The following is a 23,806-nucleotide window of genomic DNA, read 5'->3' as shown; positions in this document are numbered from 1 at the left end:
TGATGGAGTGCTGCGGCAGATGACCTGGCCTCCACAGTCACCGGACCTGAACCCAATCGAGATAGTTTGGGGTGAGCTGGACCGCAGAGTGAAGGCAAAGGGGCCAACAAGTGCTAAACACCTCTGGGAACTCCTTCAAGACTGTTGGAAAACCATTTCAGGTGACTACCTCTTGAAGCTCATGGAGAGAATGCCAAGAGTGTGCAAAGCAGTAATCAGAGCAAGGGGTGGCTATTTTGAAGAAACTAGAATATAAAACATGTTTTCAGTTATTTCACCTTTTTTTGTTAAGTACATAACTCCACATGTGTTCATTCATAGTTTTGATGCCTTCAGTGAGAATCTACAATGTAAATAGTCATGAAAATAAAGAAAACGCATTGAATGAGAAGGTGTGTCCAAACTTTTGGCCTGTACTGTATATATATATATATATATATATATATATATAGTAGCAGTATAAAAGTATTGAATAAATCCATTGTAGTTTGAGACTTTTCAAATTCTGTGCTAAGGGGAGTTTAAAAAATCATTTTCTATGACCTCTTAAATGAACGTATTACTGAAAAAAATGCAGATGTTGTTTTTTTAAATATCTTTCATTCATTCATTATCATCATTTATGCACACTACATGGACGCAGGAAGTAGGGTTGCTGAGAGGGCTGTAGCACCTCCTAAATCCAAATATAAAAAAACATCAAATTATGAAAATGTTTTAACTTAAATGTTTCAGTGTTTCAACTTTCTTACTGGGATACACAGTAGAATATCAATTAATAAATACTGACATATACTGTCTTTCAGGAAGTTGGAAACACTGCCATTTGTAATACACAAACATGGGTAGTTTGTGTCAGAATTTGAGAGCGTTAAAAAATTTCAGAGTTCAGAATTAAAGGTGCTGGGACAAAAAGTGTTAAAACCATCCCTGGTCTCCCCTAAAAAAACATCAATTAATAGAAAAGTTTAAACTTGATTTTAAAACTATACTGTTCCCTTTTCTTACTGGGATACAGGCTGTGTGTGTAATAGGCCCACATAACTACTTGGTGATGAAGAGAGAGACTTTGTTTGATCATAAAGCCCAGTGTTACTGTGTAATTCTCTTGTTTATTCGGTGAAGTGTATGAACAATACTGCATACTGGATTCTCAGTGACAGAGTGACAGTGGATTCATGAATGGGTTCAACGCAGGTTATACTGTACGTCTGGTGTATATCGTCACTGTGCTGCATTTTTGTAAACACATCACCAGCATCCAGACGTCGTCTCACCGTCACATGACAGACCACAACTACCAAGTAGCGATGCATTATTAATTCACTTCACACACAAACAAGCACACAAACCCTCACCTCAAGCGGCTCAGTCTCACACAGATGCAGCACAAAGCTGTGTCGTACAGGTGCTTCCGTGGTAATCTCTTACATCACATAGACCAATTTTTGCATAGCACCAGCCCTGTTAATACTGGGTTTTTGTTTAAAATTTAAAGCTAGTCAGTCATATAAAACACTGCTGATATTAAAGGATGAGGCAGGTGTTATTTTAAACTTTTCATATTGTCAACAATCACCATGAAAGAACCATAACAAACAATAATATTGTTAATAATATAATTTCTGACCCGCCTACCCTGACTGTGACACTTGGGCCCAAGCCCACTGGTTCCAAATCAAATTATCAAAAGCTCAGTGATTTTTTTCTCTTGATCTTACATAATAGTAAATTGAATATTTTTGGGGTTCTGGATACAGTTTTGTTCATCTTGCATACTTCTATTTTTCAACAGATTTTGACATTTTTGTTCTACATTAAAAAATAGGGTTCATGACAGGGGTCGCAGCCGTTTCCCAAACACTGAATAAGTGTAATGTGATACCACGTCTTAAAAATGAGCCACCTTGAAGAGGGGTTTCTTTAATACAACTTTCAGTCAAGAGTTTTAGTGCCACTTGGTGTGTATCTCTCACCCAAATCATTAAGCTCCATGATGACCTTGTAAGCAGCGAGGAATCGGAAGGGAAACTGACGGCTCTGAATAACTGCTTTCTGTAAGCACATCAAAAAAACACAAAGTTACAGAACTTAATAAACTGCAAATTCAATTACAAAGGAAACATAACAACCAACTGATGAACACAAATGTAACTCTCCTCTGTTAAAAAACAAACTGTAAACTAAGTGGACTGTAATCTTTATTGTAAGGGTTTAATATTGTACATGCTTCACTCTGTTTGATCTCACCTTATTGGTGAGTCTGCTGAGGATCTTCTTGTGATGAGCCTCACTGATGCCCTTAGTGATCATGTTCCTCAGGTTCCTCAGCATGGCCATGAATGGAAGAGACTTATTGTCTGCACAGTGAAGACATCAATCATCATTACATGTGTGATCATGGACATGTTTGAATATTTATAGGCATTATGTATGCACATTGAATGTAAAGATGCAACTTATGTCTCATGTTGAGTGTGCTGTACTGGATTTGCATAACAAGTTTAAATTTAATGTTCTTGTATGGTTTTAAAGTAAGTATTAACTCTGTCTTTGATCCCACATATACCAGTGATTAAGGGCTCTGAAACAAAAATCCTGGAATGAAACTACCAACAGTATTTTTTTCCCATCGTCATGCACTTGGGATTGTTGATACAGTAATTAATTACAGGAATGGTCAATTAAAAGGAGACTTTGCCAATTTTCCACCAGGTCTATGACAGCGCAGTATGAGGAGTGTGTGCAGATAGACAGTTCATTACACGGTTGGGTACTGCCGAAACAGGGTAAAGTCAAAAATCGTTCATCTGCACATGCTCCCCACACTCCCCACACGTCAGCGACACAGACCTGGTAGAAAATTGGCAAAGTATCCTTTTAAATGAACAGCCTGTCATTTTCAAAAGAGTTGTACGTGTGTACTCAGCAGACCTATAAGCTTCTCCCACGTGGCTGCCTGGTTGCCCTCCAGACTGAGCAGCCGTTCCCACGTCTCTGGCTCTTTGAGCTTCATTCGCTTCCCGGCTTTCTCCCTGTCCCACGTGCCCTTCATTCCACTTTGGGTGAAAGCTTTCACGTCAGCTGGATACCTGGAAGTGATACAATCACATCAAATTTTAAAATGGAAGCAAATGGTAAAGTTACTTGCCCCTAGGACAACAGCGATATCACAATAGGTCTGAAACTGAATCTAACCCTTTTCTCTTTACTCTCCTGTCTACTCATCTATCTTCATATTGTCCAAACAATAAATGAATAAATATCTAAATGACAGTAAATGCTCAGTTTCTTTTAAATACGGAGCTTAAAGTGGGCCTGTAATAAAGAGATCATCGTTTTTGTCCAGTTAACTGGACCATTGTGCACATTTCTTTATTTATCTTAAAGTTGCAATTGTGTGATTTTGTAAACCCTCCAGAAGACATTTATGCAGTAGATACAAAAGAAAAGTATTTTTACACTTCCTATGAAGACAGCACTTTATGTACATTTGAATTTCCAGTAACGGCTTATTTCAATCCCCCACCCCCCATTTCATACTTATAAACAGTATAAAGACAATCCGTATATGTTTAGAATACACTACAATGTAGTTGTAAGTAGACATCAGTTCTTTTTAAGTGTCTTTTGAGGTAACAGCTTTAACTCTGGTGATGTATTCATTAGTGGTTGCTGGTATATAAACAGATCATTAAAGACAATATGACACAGCTGTAATTATCTGAAATACGTCTACATAGGAGACTGAACGAGCCTCTCTGGAAGTCATTAGTGTGTGAATGTGTGGCTTACTTTCTTCCCAGGATGGCCATAACGTGTTCAGCCGGTTCTTTAATGTGAAGCTTCTTGATCATCTTCTTTATGCTGAACTCACTCTGCTTCTTATCCACCACCACTTTGCTGCCCTCTACCTGCAGCTGTGCACACAGACACAAATAAACCAGTGTTACCCGTGTGATAAGGTTTCTTTTATAACACCAAAAAGTTGGGTCTTGATGTTCAGAATATATATATATATATATATATATATATATATATATATATATATATATATATTAATTAAACTATATGCACAAGACCCATATCTGCATATAGAGATGAATGTGAACAGTACTTATCCCTAGCTAAACCCCACTTCTAAAATTTCTTAAAAGGGTGGGTCCATCTGCATTCTCCTCTGTTTTTCAAATGGAATGGAAACTCCCACTTAGCTATTATCAAAAAGCAGTGACCTAAGTAAGGGGGTGAACCTTTATTTAATCAGCTGAAACCACGTTGTGATTTAATATTATACTGCAGGTCAAAAGCAGACCATTCAACACCAAACAGCCATGTTGGACATTATTTGACAATCCAGAGGCAGATCACATTAATACTGTATTTTCTCTAATTCCACTTCACTGAAACCTTTCAAGGGCTATTTATTTCAACCATAAAAGACATTAACGACTATGTCATTGCAAGCAACTGTTTTGTAATGTACCTCAGAAACACTGAAGAAGCTTTACAAGGAGGTAACTGACAACGATTTAAATTGCAGCCAGCAAAAAAAGCTCCAGTATGTAATTGCTATAATGCATTTTTGGCATAATGTATTGAGTGTTTTTATAATCTATAGTCAGTGTATTACCCAAAGTAAATGGTGGTCGGCAGGCTTCCCGTTTAGAGAAGCACTGTACTGCGCAGGACACCACATTAGTTTGGTTTCAAAAGTCACACTATTAGACAAACAAACTAACTGATCAGATTCAGAGGCAACACCAGACCTTGTCTTCTGCAATGTAAAATTACTGTTTCTGTCAAAGGAGTCTGGTGGATGTGGACAGGAGCAGCAGCAAAATGTATTTTAGTCACCTAAAAAATGGACCACCCCAAAAAAAAAAATCAACATCAATCTAAGTATGTATCATGTTTAGATTATTTTGCCTCTTTACCTTGTCCTCAGACAGCCCTTTCAGGCAGGGAAATAAAGCCGTTAAATCACCCCTCTGAAAGCCACAAGACTCCAATTTTACCTCTCAGTACACAGAGGTTGCCGGTCTACCGATGCCTTAACCGTTTATTTTGTTTGTTATTGTGCGACTTTCAGAACTAAACTAACATGGCATCTACGGCAGTAGATGGGTTTATATGTAGCAACTTCATCATGAAGAAACCTACATCAGGTCAAGTGGGATAAAGTCTTTAGAGGGGCTTAGGAAAATAGTGTTTTGATGCCAAAGCTACACACCTTGACCATAATTTGAATTTTTAGATATGAATACACAATGAGCACTGCTGGAAAGTATAGAAAGATATAAAAATCTAAAGATAAAAAATAATAATAATGGAGCCACCCTTTAAGAAAACACTTAATTACATAAGGGAAGCAAAAGATGTAAAAACACCTGTTTAATGACAATAGAAAAGGACTGTATATCGACTTACAAACTTCTCCAGAATAGATGCATCCGATCTGAGCAAGTTTGCCCACTGTTTCAGCTGCTGACCAGTCGGTTTCTGGAAACCAAAGACAGTGTTCATAAAACGAACCATGGAATATCTGAGGTGTTAATTTGTTAAAATGAGTCAATTGTGCTAAAATAGAAACCACATAACGTTTCGATCTATTTTTAGTCAAGGTGGTTAAAAGTGTGTGGGCGTCAGTCTCTGATTCTTACCACAGTGAAAGCAGAGAGACACTAATACTGACAAACTGTTTTCTGTCATTTATTAGAAGGGGTGTAATATCAATGTTATTTGGACTAAATGAAAAGGGATCAAAATGAATGCTTCTGTACCTTGGCTTTGCCCCTGTTACGGCTGTGTTTACAGCGGTGTTTACGCGTGTTGTATTTTGCCAACTGATACTCGTTGAACTGCTTGAACTTGTCAGCCATTGCTTTCTTCAGGCACATTGGCAGGGAGCGGCTGAAGCACTGGAAAAAGACAAAAAGGTGTTAAGACTGGACAGAAGTGACACATCCAGATTCCATCATGCAGTAGGAACTCACTAGGACTTACTGTGCTGTAGATTCTGACTACTTCCAGCCAATCTGAGGGCAACTGTACAGCAGCACAGAAGTATCTGCGGACATGTGGCTTGGTGGAGGGCTGATTGGCAGCCAGAGCCAATAAGAAGTTTGCTGTGATGCGGATGTTCAGCTCCTGTCGAGTGTAAACTGCAACCTGAATGGTAAAAGAAAAAGCACACTGTACATAACTGATACAAATGATTATAACCCTGTACTGTCTGGAAATGAATCCCACTGGCCTGTTTCTCTGGCAAAAAAGGGTAGCTAATACAATAGTCAACACAAAAAGACCACATGCTGGATATACCAGGTTGCAAAAATATTGTACAATGAAATATTTCCTAGTCATCTAATGCAGTTATTCAGAACATCCCAGATCAAACGCAGACCACTGAACACCCAACAACCATGTTGGATGTGATGTGGCAATCCAGAGGCAGATCACATTAATGTTTTCTGGAGTTCCACTTAACTGAAACCTTTCTAGGACAATTTAATTCAACTATTAAGGACATTACGGAATATGACATTGTGAGCAACTGTGCTGTGATGTACCTCAGAAATAGTGAAGAGGCTTTACAAGGAGATAACTGACAACGATTTAACTTGCAGCCAGTAAAAAAAGCTCCAATATGTAATTGCTATAATAGCATAATGTCTTAAGTCTTTTTCTGGGTTGATTCATTTGATTGGTTGACTATGATAACAACATCATGAAGTCCCAGTAGGATTGAAATGTTATCAGTTTAGTTAAATGTAGGTTCATGAGCTACAATCCAGTTTGATACAAATAAAAATGTCTTCAAACACATATGCACAGACATGCATACACACCTTGAGAAGAAACTCTGGGTCATGGACAGAAATGTCCTTCGCCAGGTTCATGATCTTGGTCCACACACTGTTCTCTGAGTCCCAATCCTTCTGGCCTGGATTTGTGCTCTTATTCACCAGGGAGCAACACAGCACATTCAGCAGGAGATACTAAGGAACAGACAAAGAGACAATTAAGTATCTTCACAACACAGAGGAGTTAGAGTCACTCCTACCTCTCCTACCTTTTTATCTTTCAGATCCTCTTCAATATTCTCAATTCCTCTTTCAATCTCAGCAAACTCCTCCTGTCTGATGACCACAGCTTGTTCCAGTTCCTGGTTACCCAACTCTGTTTCCAGGACAGGTAATTCCATGGTTGTCCCATCAGCATCATCCTCATCTTCAGGCAAATCATCATCTTCCTCAGAATACTGCTGATGTAGAAGAAGTTACATTAAAACAGTAATACCGTCAAATGGGATGCATCAAATATGGTGTTTGGTAAATATTTTGGATAAGGATATAATAGCAGCAGAAGTAATTTTTTAAAAAAATGTCTAAAAAGGCTTTCACATACCACACTTTCTTCAGAAGAGGACAGCATCATTTCAGATGATTCCTCTTTGCCTTCTTCTCCTCTATCATCCCTCTTCTGTTCCCCACCCAGAGCACGACGGAAGGATGAAGGAGGCTGAGCAAAGCGATTAAGCAGAGCACTGCTGGCCAGGGATGTAGAGAGCAGAGACTCATTGGGGACAGATGTAGAAGTGGTGAGGGAAAAAGAGAGAGCAGGTGAATGGCTACTTAGGAGCTTGTTCTCAGTGCTGAGGAGAGGAGAGGTGAGGGAAGGCGAGAGGGAAGATGAGGACAGAAGGGAGGATGAGGTGGATGACAGGCTGGAGGGCTGGAGAGAGGGGCAAGGTTGTGCTGCAAAAAGAGAGCAGGGCTGGGGCATCAGTGTGGAGGTCTGAGCCAAGAACTTATTCTCCAGACTTGGAGGAGCATAGTTGGAAGACAAACTTCTCCCACATGCGGCCTGCTGCTGACCTCCTTGGGCCACATTAGCCTGCTGCAATGTCAGCGCCCTCATCCCTGCTGACAAACAAATCAATCAGAGGGTCAAAGGCTGTCACAAACACAAACATTAACAATCTTAAATGGCAGTGAGTACTGAAACAAGCAACTCAACAGCATTCCTTCGAGTGTTTGAACAAGCATTGTTCTACCACTACTGTAGTAGTGGGTGTGTTGCTCAGTTGAAAGCAGTCATAAAAAGGGAACAAAGTCTGGAAACAATCAGCATACGCCCTGGCAAACTTTTCACAGTTTTTCACTAGACATCTGGAACACCATAATGCATTAAGGATATGCAAAAAATGGTAAAATCCACCACACAGAAGTATACTTCCCTGATTATGGACGAAATGCAAGCAATGCAAAAGCTTGCTGCACACCAAACACTCAGTTTAGGACCAAATTAAAACTATTTCATTGACAGTAAATGTTTAATAAGTACCAAGAAGTTTCAAGTTGGTCCAGAGCGAAGTTTTTAGTTTACTGCAAGTCCTTTTTTATATGAGAAAAGTAGCATATTACATGTATTCATAAAAAAATGTGACGTCTAAGCGACAAAACTGTGTGTAGAAAAGGCATGCATTTAACTCAGAAAGCTAATCATATCACTACTAACATTATGACAGCCACTGGATTTAACTGCCCTAAATGAATAGAAGTGAGGCATTAATCAGCATTAGTAAAGATGTTTTCTAGTGGCCTGCTTGTTTGTAATGACTCAAGCGTTTTACATAGGTGTGGTGGTTAGCCATGAACGCCTTGATTATGCGCAGAACACTCACCGGAGAAAAACACAGTTTAAACTCCACGGGCAGAGCGATGACTCTGAACAAACGTCTCCTCTTGAGTATTTTATCACCGTTTGATGCACTGCAGTGTCAGTATCTATTTCTGAAGCCTATAAAGCGAAGTGTGGCTCCTGATTTCCCATATATTTCCTCATCCGACCAGCTGCTGGGCTACTGGCTACAGAGCGCTGATTGGTCAGTATTATTGTGTACTTTTTTACCGTAATAGCACATATACGGGTGCCTATCCTAGACTCGTCGAATATTAAGCCGAGTGAAGGCGGGTTTACTTTGGAAGAAAACAACAATAATCATAAACAAAGAAATCAATTACAACATAAAAAGGTAAATATTATGTATTGCCTAGTCTACAAACCATTTGGGTGACACGGTGACGCTACCATAACTGTATGAGAACGGGTCCAAAGGAGGAAGCGAAAACGCTCTATTTCCGCTGCAGCAACGAGAACGGGCACATCAAAAAAGAAAGAAAAATGTGGACCGTTGAGACAAACTGAGCCAAGAGACGGGACGTTGAGCTACATACATCGTTTTCGTTTAAATTGGTTACCAGATAGGCGTTGTTAAATAAAGTTCCCTGACAAATTTTTGACAGTTTAAGGGTCGTTTCGAGGTTAACTCGCCCCCTTGTTCTGTGGTGGTTCGGTTTGAGGAAGCAGCACGGCTAGCCAGCTGCTGAATTAGCTAGCTCGCTAGAGATGGGGACGAGAGCAAGTCGCCTACAAGAAGACCCGGTTCCCTCTGCTTTCGGAAAAGATGGCACAAAGCGGGATTCATATCGGCGACCTCGCTGCGCCAGGCCCACCAGTCTCATGGTCGACTTCTCGGGAAGCTTCGAGGACACGGAGGCCAACCGGAGCCGCTCGGAGGAAGGCAGCGACTCGGACCTGGGGCAGCATGGGGCGAGCGCCGATGGTAGCCCCGCTGACCACCACAGCATCCCCTCTAGCATTAGCCAGGCGTCACCTGCGGACGACAACAACAGCGAGGGGAAGCCCGATGAAGACGGGAGTATAAGCCCAGAGCCTCCCGTCGTAGCGGAACATCAGTCCGGAGAGGAGACAGGCCGCACGCCCCACCGCACTTTTTCTGAGCGGCTGCCCGGGAATCGGCACTCTTCCGCCCGCAGCGTGGGCGCAAGATCCGCCCGGGTCCGAGGCACACACCAGCGGCCGGTGTCAGAGGCGTGGATCGGCCTTTATCGTGTTAACAACCGCCATGGCAGTAAGTTAATATATTTACCCTATCCACTAGTATTTTCTATACGTGTAATTTTATTATTTATGGTGTATTTATAACACTTGCCACAATAATGGGTTGGTTTCCGTCAGTATTTGATGGATTGCCCTTTTTTTTGGATGTCAAGTCGGCTCACATACAGGAACATGACGTTTTTAACGGGAGTTCCCTGGAAATCCTGGATGGGTTGGGGTTTGGCAATGTCGGCTGAATGAAATTACTCAATACCTCAACTTAAAAATGTGACGAAATCGGGGGTATGACTGTTGATGCCTCTCAAAACAGCTGATATTCCACTGAGTATAGGAGTGGGTGACCTGTTCAGAGAAAACTATAGTAATATGGATATGATAGTCAAGTAGTTGGCAGTAGTGTTAACTGTCAGCTTTACTCGGTCATAATAGTAAAATAAAGTCAGAGGAAAATCAACGCTTCACTTCAGAACAGCCTTTAAGGCCAAGATAAGATCTGTAAGACTGTTTCAAAATTGTACACAAACTCAGTCTCAAACCACATTATACATTTTGCATAAAAACATCTCTCAGTTCAACCCTCACTCTACTCAGTCTCAAATTAAAATGGATTATTTGGGGAATTTACATTCCTGAACAGATAATCTCTTTTCCCGTGCTTGCATACTGACGAAAATCATCAGAGACCCTATTGTATGAAGCAGAGCTGTGGCATAAAACTGGAAGTGGTGACATACAAGCTTTTTCACATCACAAGGCCTGTTGACAGTGGTTGTCAGAAGCATATCCTGCAGCCTGCAAGTTAAAAACATTAAGTAAACAACGACCTTTTCATTAAAATGCATTAACATGGGAACTTGACTTTGCAGAGGAAGGGAAATGCACACTTGGTCTGCATTAGATAATCAAATACACAGAGATGGTGGTGGTGTGATGGCAAACATGGCATTGCGAGCCAGAATACAACAGTGGGGTGGGTTTCCCAGGCCAGCCCTCTAGCAAGTGTAGGGAAATGGGTCACAACTTCACATGCCCGCACACTGCTGGCAGCAGCTCATAGATGGAGGAGGGGAATGTAGGGCAGCAAGGCACAGTGTCTGTCCCATCCACTCATTGCTCTAGCATTGGCTATCCCTCCAGCACTAGTCACCGTTCAAATAAAGTTTCAGACTATTTTGGGTCAGTTACACTTGAGGTCACATCATTCACACTATCTCCAGGATGAGAATGACTGATTGTGTTACAGTCTGCTCTTTGGTTTGCTGAGTTGGCCTGTGTAATCTAGATGTCCAAACACAGCACTTGTGCTCAATGTGAAGTGCACATCATCTATCATTTATGTCTCGCTGTGACACAGTGTGTTAATCTCAGCTCTGTTGTGTCTCTACTCTGTGCAGATATCCGCTGTCCTTTCTGCTCAAAGCCCTTCCCGGGGGGTCGAATCGAGGATCACCTGTTGAGCTGCCTCACGTCTCCTCCCCTACCATACAATAGTAAGTATCATATCACAGAAATGGCGTGATGCCTGTGTTTTGAAAAGGCTAGAAACACTTATGGTTGCTATGCGTGTGTGTGTTTGTGTGTGTGTGTACAGCGGATGTGCTCAGTAAAGACAGCGGAGAGTGCTCCATCTGTTTGGAGGATCTGGTACAGGGAGAGACCATCGCCAGACTGGCTTGCCTCTGTGTCTACCATAAGAGGTAACAAAGTTCAGCTCATGAATTTGTATTATCATAAAATACAGACATATTCAGATTTGAAGAGGAGGTAAAAAAAAAACATGCAACTGAGTGCTGGTGAGATTCAAAATAAAAGAAGTGTTCTGCATATGGCAGGAAAATGTGTTTTGCTATTTACAGAGCTGAAAAAATGAAGTGGAGCAAGGATTTTCAAAAATAAGGAGGCAAAGGTTGTTTTGTACTAGTGTACATATCACTTAACATCTCTGATAATGTGAGACCTATTGTCCTTTTCCATGATATGATGTTCTCAACAACCACTGCTCAGTTATTGTCATTAAGAATCATTATTCTAAACATGATAAACTGTGCAGCATAAGAGCAAAAATCTTTTCATTTTATGTGGCAAAGGAAAAGAAACAGTTTGTGCTCTGTCCTGTTTATTTTACATGCATATGATGTGAGTATTTGCCATAGAGATTTCACAACTGTGAAAATAACTGCTTCATCATGACATTTTAATTAGACCTTCCAGATATACCACAAAGAGTTTCTGACGGGCTTTGAAACTTCTGGTGAAAATAAATAACTGCGAAGTTGTTAAAGAACAACCAGTGTTTATGTTTCAGCCCATTTACTACTAATTTCAAAGCACTGTAATAATGTTCAATGCTTTTATTCCCCCAACTTGTAAGAAGCCAGTGGTTTCCGATAATTTCAGTACAGCATGAAAGTGGACTTGTTTAGACTTGAAATTTACCATGATTAGGTAATCCATCACAGTGAATTTCCTGCCTGGATTTTTTTTTTAATCATTGCGTGTTCAAGCAGTTTTAATCGACACTCCAGTAATTGTCTTGACAACAATAAAAGCAGACATGGCGTTTCACTGTGATCAGCAGATAGAAAGTTGAAACTTTAAAAAAAAAAAAATCAACTCAGATAAAGCACTCAACATGTCTATATTTTGTTGTGGTTATAAAGCGTATCAGCTTTCAGTTTTGTGCCACAGTTTGTGGGTGTGGCCGTTTGGCTGTGTAATTATTTTCTGGTCCACCCAGTCGAGCAACTGAGATATGGAAAAAACCTGGATTTTTTTTAACTGTTTTCTGGATTGCATGATTAATCAATGACATCATGTCTTCAAATGCTTGTTTTGTTACAGCAACAGTCCTAAACCCAAACTCACTCAGTGAGCTATCACACTAGAGAAAGAAACACAGCAATGCATGAGACAGATGATCTGTAAAACAATCATGTTCTTCTGCCGACTTCCTGTTTATTTGGCAATACCGCACGTGAACAAAAACAACCAATCACAGCCAAGCAGTTTCTAATGTGGCTGTAAATCATGTTAATCAAGGTGTGTGAACTGTGGTCAAACCAGGCAACGCTAATCAGAGATGAATCAAGATTCTGTAACTGCATTGGCAATTTCTCCCTTTTTAGAAACATATTTTAGTGTACTGTTTATCTGTAAAATATAAAAGTTGGTCTGGCCACTGGGTAGTGCTTTGTACACCGATTTAACAACATGGAGGTTGGGTCACAGACTTTCTAATTTTACAGCTAAACAGTACACTAAAATATGAAAACATTTGAGGCGAGAAATAGGCAATGTAGTAACAGAATCTTAAATCATATTTGATCAGTGCTGCCTAGTTTGACAGCTGCGTTAGAGACTCCTCAGCTCTGATTGGTTGTTTTCAGTGCTTTGCAGTAGATTCTGGCAAAGGCCGTAACAGGCAATGATTTTTTCAGACTGTCTGTCTTATATAGTACTGTACGGATGTAGTGACAGTTTCAGCAAATATAGCAAAAGATTATTCTCATAACTGTAGCTTTCACAATAAATGAGATAGCAACATAGAAATAGTTGCAGATTATTTTGTCTGTTTATCAAAAAAATAATAAGTACTGTTGCATTTAATGAGCCAAGGAGCCTCCAAATGTTTTTAGAACCCGCCGGAGTGATTACAGTTAGTTTGATTTCACACTGTCAGTAAGTTGATTGAGCCTTGTGGGAGACGCCACATTTAAAAACCCACTGTAGAGATTCTGGTGCATGATCATGAGCTTATGAAAATGTCTTGGTGTCGCCACCTTTTGTCTCTGTTATTCTCCCTGTAGCTGCATTGATTCCTGGTCCAAGGTGAAACCCTGCTGTCCTGAACATCCCTTTGATTGACTCGCGGGTCACATGTATTCTGCGCAGTGACCAATCTGACTCAGGTATGTACATGTAATACAAGTTTTTGGTTAACAAGTGTGAAATATTTTGTTATATGTAGTAGAACAGACAGTCATTCCAGTATGCGTTACGTTGTCTAATGTCCAGTCTGTCTTTTTCCATCTTTACAGGAGACTACACTGAATCACAATAAAATCCCAATTAAAATGTGTAACTGAACAAAAGCCCAATGTCCCTGTACCTATATTTGAGTGGAGAACAGACGATCCTAGGAGGAAGCTCCAGTTAGCGACACCCGACGCTCTCCGTTTGGATCGGTCCATTTGAACTTGGTCTAGGCCATTTCAAGCCAAACTCCAACAGTAAAAACAGCCGCGCCGTCTCTGTCTAATCTCTGGTGGAGTCCCTTGTTGGAACACAAGTGGATGAGGTTCCCTGTCTGTGTTACGGACTGGGCTTGAATCTGCGGAACATATTTAAAAAAAAAAAAAAAAAAAAGGTCAAATAAACATTATCATCCCAGAATGATGGAACTTACCCCAGAAAGATCTTGAACTTGGGGAGGAACACAAAAAATGATGTTTAAACTGTGACTCTGGATCCTCTCCTGTGTATTTTTTCTCCCTCCAAATGGGATTGGTCATTTTATCAAGTATTTTGCAGAAAGTATTGTTCCATGTCATACATTGGATGAATGTTTTCTTTCCTCGGCTTACCCCAAATGAACCAACCTCACACCGAAAGCGTGAACTGCTACCACATTGCTTTATTTTGAACCAGCTGGAGGTTGAGGGCTTGTTTTTGGTGAATGGGGGCTGCCGTTACTAGGTGTTTTCTTTTCTCTATTACCTGTAAACATTTCAGGGGAAGTTTGGGGGCTAATTGTTTTTCTGAGTAGGTCAGTTTTTTTGTAGTTGGTTAGTTAGCGCTGAGTTTAACGTGCTGCTACTTGCTGAGTTTTTAGGAGGGTTGTAGGTATTTCATAGGGCCATAGTAGCGCTGGTGTTGGCACCAATTTGAGCACTTTTGTCCGTCAAGGCTGATTTTATTTTTATTTTTTCTCATAAGGTCTGGGATAAGTTTGTGTGTGTGTGTGTGTGTGTGTGTGTGTGTGTGTGTGTGTGTGTGTGTGTATGTGTGAGAGTGTGTGTGTGTGCGCGCAAGTGTGTATGTGTGTGTTCAAATGATGACCAGGGACATGAGCATGACTGTGTATTCAAGAAAGTGTGTGTGCGTGTATTTACTGTAAATTGCCCAGAAGTCTGCTTTGTCAAGCGGGTTACCCTCTTTATTAATTTGTAATGCGAGTTTTTAACTACAGTCACGCTGGCAAACATCCTGCAACACGTGGCACTGATACACAACATGGCGGCTCATGTGGTCCCGTTGTACTTTGAATGCGGTTTGGTTTTTCTTTTATTGTCCCTCTACCCCTCCTTCTCCTCCCTCATTCTCAAACACTCTCTGGGGGTGTAGTCCGGATTTTTGGACCAGACCCCATGCGACAGTTTCGCCATCTGGTTGCATCAGTGCCAGATCGAGGAGGGATAAAGGGACGGATGTATTTTTGGGGCATGTTTACACCATGTGGCATCTGCCTCTCTCCCCAACACTGGAGGCTATGGACAGCTGATGGTTAATTATTACATAACTAGCCCCCACCCCTCTCCCCCACTTTTTTTTAAAGAATTTTAAATAATATCACATTATGATAATAATTATGGCTAAATGTGTCATGTGGCTTTTCTTTGCCTTTTTTGTGTGTGTGTGTGTGTGTGTGTGTGTGTGTGTGTGTGTGTGTGTGTGTGTGTGTGTGTGTGTGTTGATTGCCTTTGCCTGGTGAAGGGGTTCTTGTGCAAACAGGTATTTGTAGTGTTTTTAAGGCTGAACTAAGATGGAAGCCCAATGGAAAGGCTGCTCAACAGATGCTGTTTGATGCAGGTTGTACACAGGCCACAGGGAAGGAACAAAATCTTTAAGCGATTGCTTTTGCTGCCTGTTCCATGTGTTTAAATCTTTGCGCTCACAGGGGATATGGATCAGTTTAGGGGTCAGCCCTGTGCACAGGTTTTGAACTGGCTTGTTTGTTCACCCCAGCCTCTTTTTTTTCCCTCTGGTCCCTGATGTTCTTCAGTCTGAGGTGCTACGACTTGTCTGGCCACTTGAGGGCAGCCCTGTGCATGTTTTCATGTTTTGTATTGGAGAATAGAAAAATAATGCCAAAAGACTGTCTGTGTATTTGGGGGCATTGCGTGAGAGAGTGGGGAAGACACGGTGCATTGATCGTTAGATGTTACATTTGTTGTGGTGATAAGTTATGATGTTGTATACTTTGGCTGGGAGGGGTGGGGGTGTTTGTTTGTTTGTGTGTGTGGGTTTTTTTTGGGGGGGGGGGGTAGTGGTGGTGGCAGGGTTGTCGATAAAGATAATAGACAATCTAAAACCCCACATTACTCTCATTTACTTTCTTACCCCTTCTAAGCTGTGTGGTGCAATACCTCAATCTTTACCAATGCTAACTAAGCGCTCTGTGTGTAAACTAGCTCCTCCAACCAAGGACGGTATTTTGTATAAATGTCCCTGACTCCTTGGTTTTGAATCGCAGGGCACCGATCCCCCATCTGCCCTGTGCTTTGAGGTTGATGTATTAGATGAGAATGTTTTTCAAAGAGTCACCACAGCGGTATCTGCACCCCCAAGATATGGACAATCTGCCTTTACTCTGGTATAAAAAAACAAATTGAATTTTATTTATTAAAATTGTAAATATGTAATGCAATTCAAGAAAATGGCTTGGTCTTTGTCTGTTCAATATACTGTTTCTAAGCTCCAATCTTTTGTATGTCTCAGAAATTGTTTTTATATGTATTTTTTACAATAAATATGTGTGAGAGATGTTTTGTGAATGTCTGTTTTGTGTTTTTAAGTGTCAGTCAGTGGTGGAATGTAACTAAGTAAATTAACCCAAACCTAAATATAATTTTTAGGTACTTGTACTTCACTTGGGTATTTCCTTTTTATGCTACTTTATACTTCTACTCCACTAGATCTCAGTGGAAAATACTGTACTTTTGACTTCACTACATTGATTTTATAGCTTTAGTAACTTTGAATGAACAGATTATTAATACACAATATAATCATACTAATAAACAACGATGTCATATTATAGATTAAGCTACCCAGCAGTATACAAAGTAATTAAATCCATCTTTACTGGCTGCAACATTAAAGTGTTGGAACACACTGTTGCATCATTAATTATAATCCAATAATACATATTCTGAAATGGGTCATTTTGCTATTTGAGTACTTTTAATTTGGGCGCTCTAAATACATTTTGATGCTAATATTTTTGTACTTTTACCTGAATAAGGTTTCAAATGAAGGACCTTAAATTGTAGCAGAGTATATGTATTATGATTTTTACACTGTGGTATTGTTACTTAAGTAAAGGATCTGAATATTTCTTCCACCACTGGTGTCAATGATGCGTTTGTGGTTGTTTGTCCCGTTCAGTGAGACCTGAAGCCAGACAGATGGTCCTGAACAGTTTTATTTTAATAAGAAGAATTAAAATTACACTTAACATTCCAAAATGATGGTACATATCTTTTAAATCAATTACTTTTAAATAAGCAATGGCCTATTTAATACAGTAACTGACAACCTTAACAGACCTTAAGTTTGGTTCTCTGTATAGTTAAGCTGCTGAAAGGTAAAGTTAAGATATTGCTGTTGAGTTTTTTTCCCTTCAAAAGTTAGCAATGCTGTTTCCAAGATTAAAAATTAATGTGATTTAAACTTTTAAGCAAACATGGACAAGACTTTCATGACAACTGCTTAAACTCCATCTGCTGGTGAAGACTGTAATAACCTTATACGCTCCAGCAGGGCTGCTTGGTGGACCTTGTGGTGAGATTTTGTTTGTTGTTCTTGTCAACTGTTATTTCGTAACTTTGAATCTTTAATATGTAAGTGATAGTGAATGCCTCCTTCCTGCTAGACTACAAACCCTACTCTTAAGTGACTGATCTGATTAAAATGTGTTATGTAGTCCTGGTACAAACAATACATACCTCTCCAACTGATACTGTAATCAGACTGAATTGCCATTTAGTTTCCATTTCAGTTTGAATTTATGAAGATAACTAAGATGTGTGGAAGTGATTCAGAGGTATGGAAAAAGGCAATACAGGTATTACTGTAATTACAATTTCCACCTGCCAACAGATGATACCACCAAACATTTTCAGGTCAAGTATTCCCAAACGCAAATGAGATAATAACGTGTCCTAAATGGTCCAAACTTGGATTTTGTACTGAGCTCCCTCCCACAGGGACAATCATCATCAGTGTGAACAATGAAAGTTGCAGTATGATAAACACAGATCATATGCAGGCAATACTTTTATTGTAGTCTGGACAGGCACAATTTCGTGGACCCTGTTTTACTGACATGGGGAATCCTGGAAGTCCCAAGATCCCACTTTGACGACCTCTGACCAAGTTTTTACGCAACAGTGTAGTTTCCACAGAGTCCTTGCAGACAGGGATTTTTCTTCACTTCATGCTGTCAGGAAGTGAAACTTGACACCACAGGTTGGTAGAATAAATGATGCCATCTACCATACAAGGTATGCTTTCAGTGTAGCCTCTTCCTCAAACAGTACTGTGTGGTGTCAGACACAACTATAATCCAGCAGAAAAGGTAAGCAGAACATTCACTTTACTCTCTTTTACTTATTCTTAACTTGTTCTGTGTGTAAAGTAAAAGCGAATATCCTGTTGTTTACTGCATTTTTATCTGCTTGTAGTATTACTGATACTTTCAACAAGACAGCAAGCTCTTACTCTTACTATTACCCATTTATGCAATGTAGTTTTGATTTTATCTGCTGAGATTTTGAGATCTCTGGCAGCAGTAGTATCAGTGATACTGATACCCCCCACCCCCCCACCCCCCCCACCCCCAAACAAATCACTTATCTGCTGATCTGTGATTTAGGTGACCTGACTCTTTAACTTATCTTTTTTTGAGAAGGATGCATTGAATCTTTTAAATTCATTTTATTTGTATTACTTGAATTGTATTATTCAGATCTAGGTCAGTTTAATGAGTACTTTTTAAAATTCTAAATTCAGGACTTCATTCAGGCCATGTTATTCTACTTTTACTTAAGTAAACGATCTAAGTACTTATTTCACCACTGACAGGACACATAATTATAACAGAGCCGTTGTTAATTCTCTTTAAAACACTTTTGCTTTTCCTGTTTTGACAAGTCACAATGTCTGCTGTGGAAAAAAAGGCCTATGATCCTGTTACTATGAATTAGTGCATTTTAAATTTAATTTTGAGACAAAATATAGAGGTTTTTACAGAGTATCATGACAGTTGGAGAATCCCTGACCACAAAAAGTTTAAAAATCAAATAACATGACCCAACGCTTTTTTTCCCACAACGTTTGCTGAGTGTAACAGACGGCACCCCACAGCTCAAGTTTTACTTCCTAATGTTTACATCATTCTTGGGCAATAAGTCAGCAGCATGTCTGGTAATACTGAAAAGTCCAGATTTGATGTAAGCAACACTAAACGTGCTGGCAGGCAGATATTTAAAAAATACCTGTGTTTGCGTAAATTAAACCAACAGAGCTAGAAAGCAAATGTGGAGAAACAAATTTGGCATCTGAACATTTAAATTCAAACACCAAAGTTAAAGAGTAAATCCTAAGTAAAACGGGAACTTCCCACTTCAGCTGCTAAACAGTGTATCCCATCAGGCCTGTGTTCGCTTTGTCAGTCCTTTTATTTGACTGAACTGACTGTTCCCTTCAGAATGTCAGGCACAGCAGACTCCCTCACATCCAGAGACACACAGGACGCCCCTGGTTACGATGTCCCCTCATCACCACCACCGTTATACTCCGATGTAGGACAACAACCTCCACCGTACTCTGCAGCCCCGCCAATGTACCCTCCAACCAAATTCGACACAACTTGCACCTATCAGCCTACCACTGGATACGAGTCTTTCCGGGACATCGTCCCACAGACCTCGTCAGAATCAACTCCACTGATTGCCTCATCTTCTTTTGATGACGAGACAGTGAGACGAGCGTTTGTTAGAAAGGTTTGTTTGACTCTGAGTTTCAACTTTTGGCTATTGACTTTAAGAATATCTGCATTTATCTAAAAATCATATTGTGACTGATAACAAATAAGCTCTTAAACAGTCATCAGTATCTGTTCAGAACATTTAGGAGTGAAGATTTATATTTTTATATGTGCTGTTCTTGATCTTTCCCTGTGCAGGTGTTCAGCATCCTGACTCTGCAGCTGCTGTTCACCTTCAGCGTGGTGTGTGTGTTCACCTTCTCCAGCGTAGTCAAAGATGCGGTGAAGAGCAACCTGTGGGCCTACCTCAGCTCCTTCATCATCTTCGCCGTGGTTGCCACCGCCCTCAACTGCTGCAAGTCCTTCAGTCGACGTCACCCCTGGAACATTGTGGGACTGGTGGGTTAAAAAAAAATACAGGAGCATGAAACCCCAAATGTCTAAAGGGGAAATTAATACCACACTATACAGATACTGTCACAGATATTTCTGTTAAAAATATATAAACAAAACATTCATATGTATCATACCATATTTCTAAAGTGATAATTCATATTACCTGTATTTTAGCTGAGTTTTACAGTAGGAGGAGGTGATGGTGGATGGTGTGACACTTTGGCTCAATAGCTGCCAAGCTGCGCTCAGTGGCAGACCACTATATGAGACCAACAAATAACGAAATTGGTTATTTTTTAATGAGAAGTCAGGACATTTTTCACGTTTCAACATATCCCATACATATGAAACACACAAATGTAATATATCTGTGGTTTGCTAAAATGTACAATTCCAACAATTATTCTGGCAAATGGGTTGATATTATAGATGTTTATTACATTGAATTTTGTGCCTACAGGTTGTGGTCACCCTGAGCTTGTCATACATGGTGGGAACCATCGCCTCTTTCCACGACACCAATGCTGTTGTCATCACTATGGGAGTAACGCTGGCCATTTCCGTAGCCATCATTGCATTCTCTGCACAGGTCAGACAACTGGGCATTTTACAATGCTTCCTGTATACAGACATCATTCTCTGTGTTTATTTTCAGCTAAGCGATATGCAGACTTTTCAGTTGCCCTGCATAACGGTTTCGACATTACAGCTCTTAACTGTTTCTTGTAAAGAGAATCCATATCTGACTTTAGGGTGACATGTGTTGCAAGCACTGGAAAATAGTATCATACGAGGCAAAATGTCAGTGTAAACCTGGAACGATTAATCGATTAATTGAAGGAGAAAACAAAGACAAAGATATATAGGTACAGGTAAAGACTGATTTTTGGACAAATCATTTTTTTCTTATTCAAGCATTGCGGAAGAGTATAAAGATACATATATTTGTGGTCCCTTACTGAGGTAGGAATATGGTTAGCAAAGTGAGATAGGTTAATCAACATTTTGCCAACTAGTAAACATTAGTTTAAAGTAAAAAGACAGTATTAGGAAATGTGGAATTTCAAGCAGAGGAGCTTGACTCATTCTGACAAAAAGAAATTAAAATATGGATAAGTGAAATTACATAAAAATGTTTGTGGCAATTAAAAAAAAAAAAAAATCCAAAATTTAAGACTATTTAGCGACTTCAAGGTCAAATATTTATAAAATTGAATGAGACATTTAAGACTTTTTAAGAACCTGCAGACACCCAGTTATTAAAATAAGAGTACAAATAGGAATTAGAAAAGGAAAAAAATGATAACAATCCAGGAATAAAAAATTATAAATGTATGTAGTAAAAATATTCCAATGTGTAAGTGTATATTAGCCCAGCATGTAGGTGGACTGTGCAATTAATATGATACACAGAAATGCAATTCAATTTTCTAACAATAATGTAATCTATATAAGATTTCATGTATTGTATGCAGTTTACAATACACTGATCGCATTCTACAATATTTTTACATTGATGATTATTTTTTACATTTTTTAAATATAATGTATAAATAAAATAAATAAATAAAAGTTTTATAGACAAAGAGTGTATTATTGAAATTAATTAATGTACTAATGTGTTCCTGTGTGATTTACAGACTCGTTATGATTTCACTATTTGCTACGGTGTTCTGCTGATTCTGGCTGTGGACATGATCATGTTTGGGTTCTTCTGCACCTTCTACTACTCCTACATCACTGACATCGCCTATGGATGTCTGGGTGCTCTGCTGTATTCACTGGTACGGGAGAAAGGAACAATATATATGATAACAATGCTATTATCAAAAGGGGTGTACAAAAAAAAGACTTACACAGCACACCCCACGCTTTAAAGCAACTGTTGTCCAGGTCACCTCAGTAGGTTAAACTAAGTATTATCACGGATAAAAGCATTCACCAGAGTCAGTTTATGATCTTATTGCCTTCAGACAGACATATAAACTGTTCTGCAGGTTCCTAAGTGAACCTCTCTGCTACAATTCTTCATACAATCCCACACAAAACCACTTCTACAGCAGCATTTTAAGTGAAATCATCGATGTGTCAGCAACAATAGTAAAAGGATCACTGGGCAAAAGGAGCATTTCTTCTATAACAAGAAGCTTTCAGCGGAGATACCTAATTTGTTGGCTGTTAACTGTCAAAATACACTACACACAAGGCTATAACAGGCCTTTTTTTTTTTTTTACAGAATTTACTTGTCCTGACAGCAAGCCAGCATGCACAATGCCAGGGCCCTGAGGCCACGGCAGCAAAATGGAATTTAAGCCATCATTACTTTTATCATTTATGCCTGTGCTTCTCTTACTGTGACATGTTGCAAAGCCTTCCATGACAAAAGCCTCATATAAACTGTGTCATAATTTATTATCACTTATCGGTGGTTATCTCTTACCCTGTCCTAACTCTTTCTCCTCCTCCTCCTCCTCTCCCTTCAGTTTCTGATGGTCGACGTTCAGCTGATGATGGGGATGATGAGCTTCCGTCTGGATCCAGAGGAATACATCAACGCTGCTCTCACGATCTACCTGGACATAGTCCTCATCTTCCTCTACCTGCTGGGGAGGAGGTGAAACTGTATTCACAAAATACATTTACACACACACTCACGGACGAACACTCCAAACTGTACCCACCATGAAAATGTCCTTTATTATTATGGTTTAATGTATATGCTGTAACTCCTGTTTTAAGTGACAATGAATGAATGATAATCAGTGTTTTAACAGAATCTGCCTTTCTCTCAGTTTTTACATAAACAAAAAAATATATTAAAAAAGGTGTTGTATTGTATTTGTTGTTTTGCTGTGCATGTTAACCCATACAGACATGTAACCCAACAATTATCCAAAAACAAATAAAAGCATTTAGTTTCTTTTTTTTTCGGGTTTAGACGCAGTCCATAGAATTGAGATTATAAACACTAATATCAAACCTGGCTAAAACACTTCCAAATCATTATGTTGTGTGATTTAAGTCAGATGCTGACATTGATATAAGGACATATGGGATTTAAAGCAACAGGGACAAAAAGTATAACATTGAGCATATTTTTCATATCGCAGGGATTCATCATCATCTTTTATCCTCACCAAAGTTCACTGTACTAAGCAATATTCAGAAATTATTTGACAGCGTTCAACATCATTTTCTGACAACCTTTCCTACAAAAGGGAAAACCTTTTGCTGAAAAAAAGTTTTGTTGGTGTGCTTGCTTTAAAATCCCTAAAGCCATTTACATATTGAGTGAGTTGTCTAAACTTTGGATCTGTCAACCCCCACTGTGGGCATCACTGCGGGGATGTTAACTAATTAATCTGAACTGTTTCGTTTGTAAAATGTCAGAAAATTGAAAAATTCAAAATTTAAGGTGGTGTCTTCAAATGTTGATTTGTTTTGACCAAGAGTCCAAACCCAGATATCTAGAGATTTACATTTTTTTCTTC

The 23,806-nt window shown here is 39.5% G+C and overlaps 3 protein-coding genes across 6 annotated transcripts in view; 2 read left to right on the top strand and 1 right to left on the bottom strand.

Moving 5' to 3' along the window:
- The window catches only part of tep1 (telomerase-associated protein 1), a 36,632-nt gene extending 27,677 nt beyond the window's left edge, over positions 1–8,955 (bottom strand). The window contains exons 1-11 of one of the 3 annotated variants that reach the window (XM_049597617.1): positions 8,690–8,955; positions 7,411–7,928; positions 7,076–7,267; positions 6,852–7,001; positions 6,007–6,171; positions 5,784–5,921; positions 5,431–5,502; positions 3,796–3,920; positions 2,935–3,092; positions 2,251–2,360; positions 1,977–2,055 (exon numbers count right to left, since the gene is read on the bottom strand). In XM_049597617.1, coding sequence (XP_049453574.1) covers positions 1,977–2,055; positions 2,251–2,360; positions 2,935–3,092; positions 3,796–3,920; positions 5,431–5,502; positions 5,784–5,921; positions 6,007–6,171; positions 6,852–7,001; positions 7,076–7,267; positions 7,411–7,923 — 1,702 coding nt within the window. In that variant the 5' untranslated portion in view covers positions 7,924–7,928; positions 8,690–8,955. The remainder of the gene's footprint in view (positions 1–1,976; positions 2,056–2,250; positions 2,361–2,934; positions 3,093–3,795; positions 3,921–5,430; positions 5,503–5,783; positions 5,922–6,006; positions 6,172–6,851; positions 7,002–7,075; positions 7,268–7,410; positions 7,929–8,689) is intronic. The other 2 variants (XM_049597616.1, XM_049597618.1) reach the window with 2 other exon arrangements.
- A 125-nt stretch (positions 8,956–9,080) lies between these two features.
- Positions 9,081–15,621, top strand: zgc:66427 (uncharacterized protein LOC406256 homolog). The gene is made up of 5 exons (XM_049597619.1): positions 9,081–9,940; positions 11,325–11,420; positions 11,522–11,627; positions 13,737–13,838; positions 13,968–15,621. The coding sequence occupies exons 1-4, from the start codon at positions 9,415–9,417 to the stop codon at positions 13,792–13,794; spliced, it is 786 nt and encodes a 261-aa protein (XP_049453576.1). The 5' UTR covers positions 9,081–9,414; the 3' UTR covers positions 13,795–13,838; positions 13,968–15,621.
- A 2,734-nt stretch (positions 15,622–18,355) lies between these two features.
- On the top strand, positions 18,356–23,242 carry LOC125901873 (protein lifeguard 1-like). 2 transcript variants are annotated; one of them, XM_049597857.1, is made up of 6 exons: positions 18,356–18,508; positions 19,640–19,934; positions 20,117–20,317; positions 20,775–20,903; positions 21,955–22,098; positions 22,799–23,242. In XM_049597857.1, exons 2-6 carry the CDS (start codon positions 19,641–19,643, stop codon positions 22,931–22,933), a joined length of 903 nt encoding a protein of 300 aa, XP_049453814.1. In that variant the 5' UTR covers positions 18,356–18,508; position 19,640; the 3' UTR covers positions 22,934–23,242. The 2 variants fall into 2 exon arrangements, with proteins under 2 accessions (XP_049453814.1, XP_049453813.1); XM_049597856.1 differs by lacking the exon at positions 22,799–23,242 and adding an exon at positions 22,552–22,792.
- Positions 23,243–23,806: the final 564 nt, after the last annotated feature.

This window comes from Epinephelus fuscoguttatus, linkage group LG15 (assembly GCF_011397635.1).
Source record: "Epinephelus fuscoguttatus linkage group LG15, E.fuscoguttatus.final_Chr_v1".
Lineage (NCBI taxonomy): Eukaryota > Metazoa > Chordata > Actinopteri > Perciformes > Serranidae > Epinephelus > Epinephelus fuscoguttatus.
The sequence above is the reverse complement of the archived record's forward strand: the minus strand, read 5'-3'. Positions and strand labels throughout refer to the sequence as shown.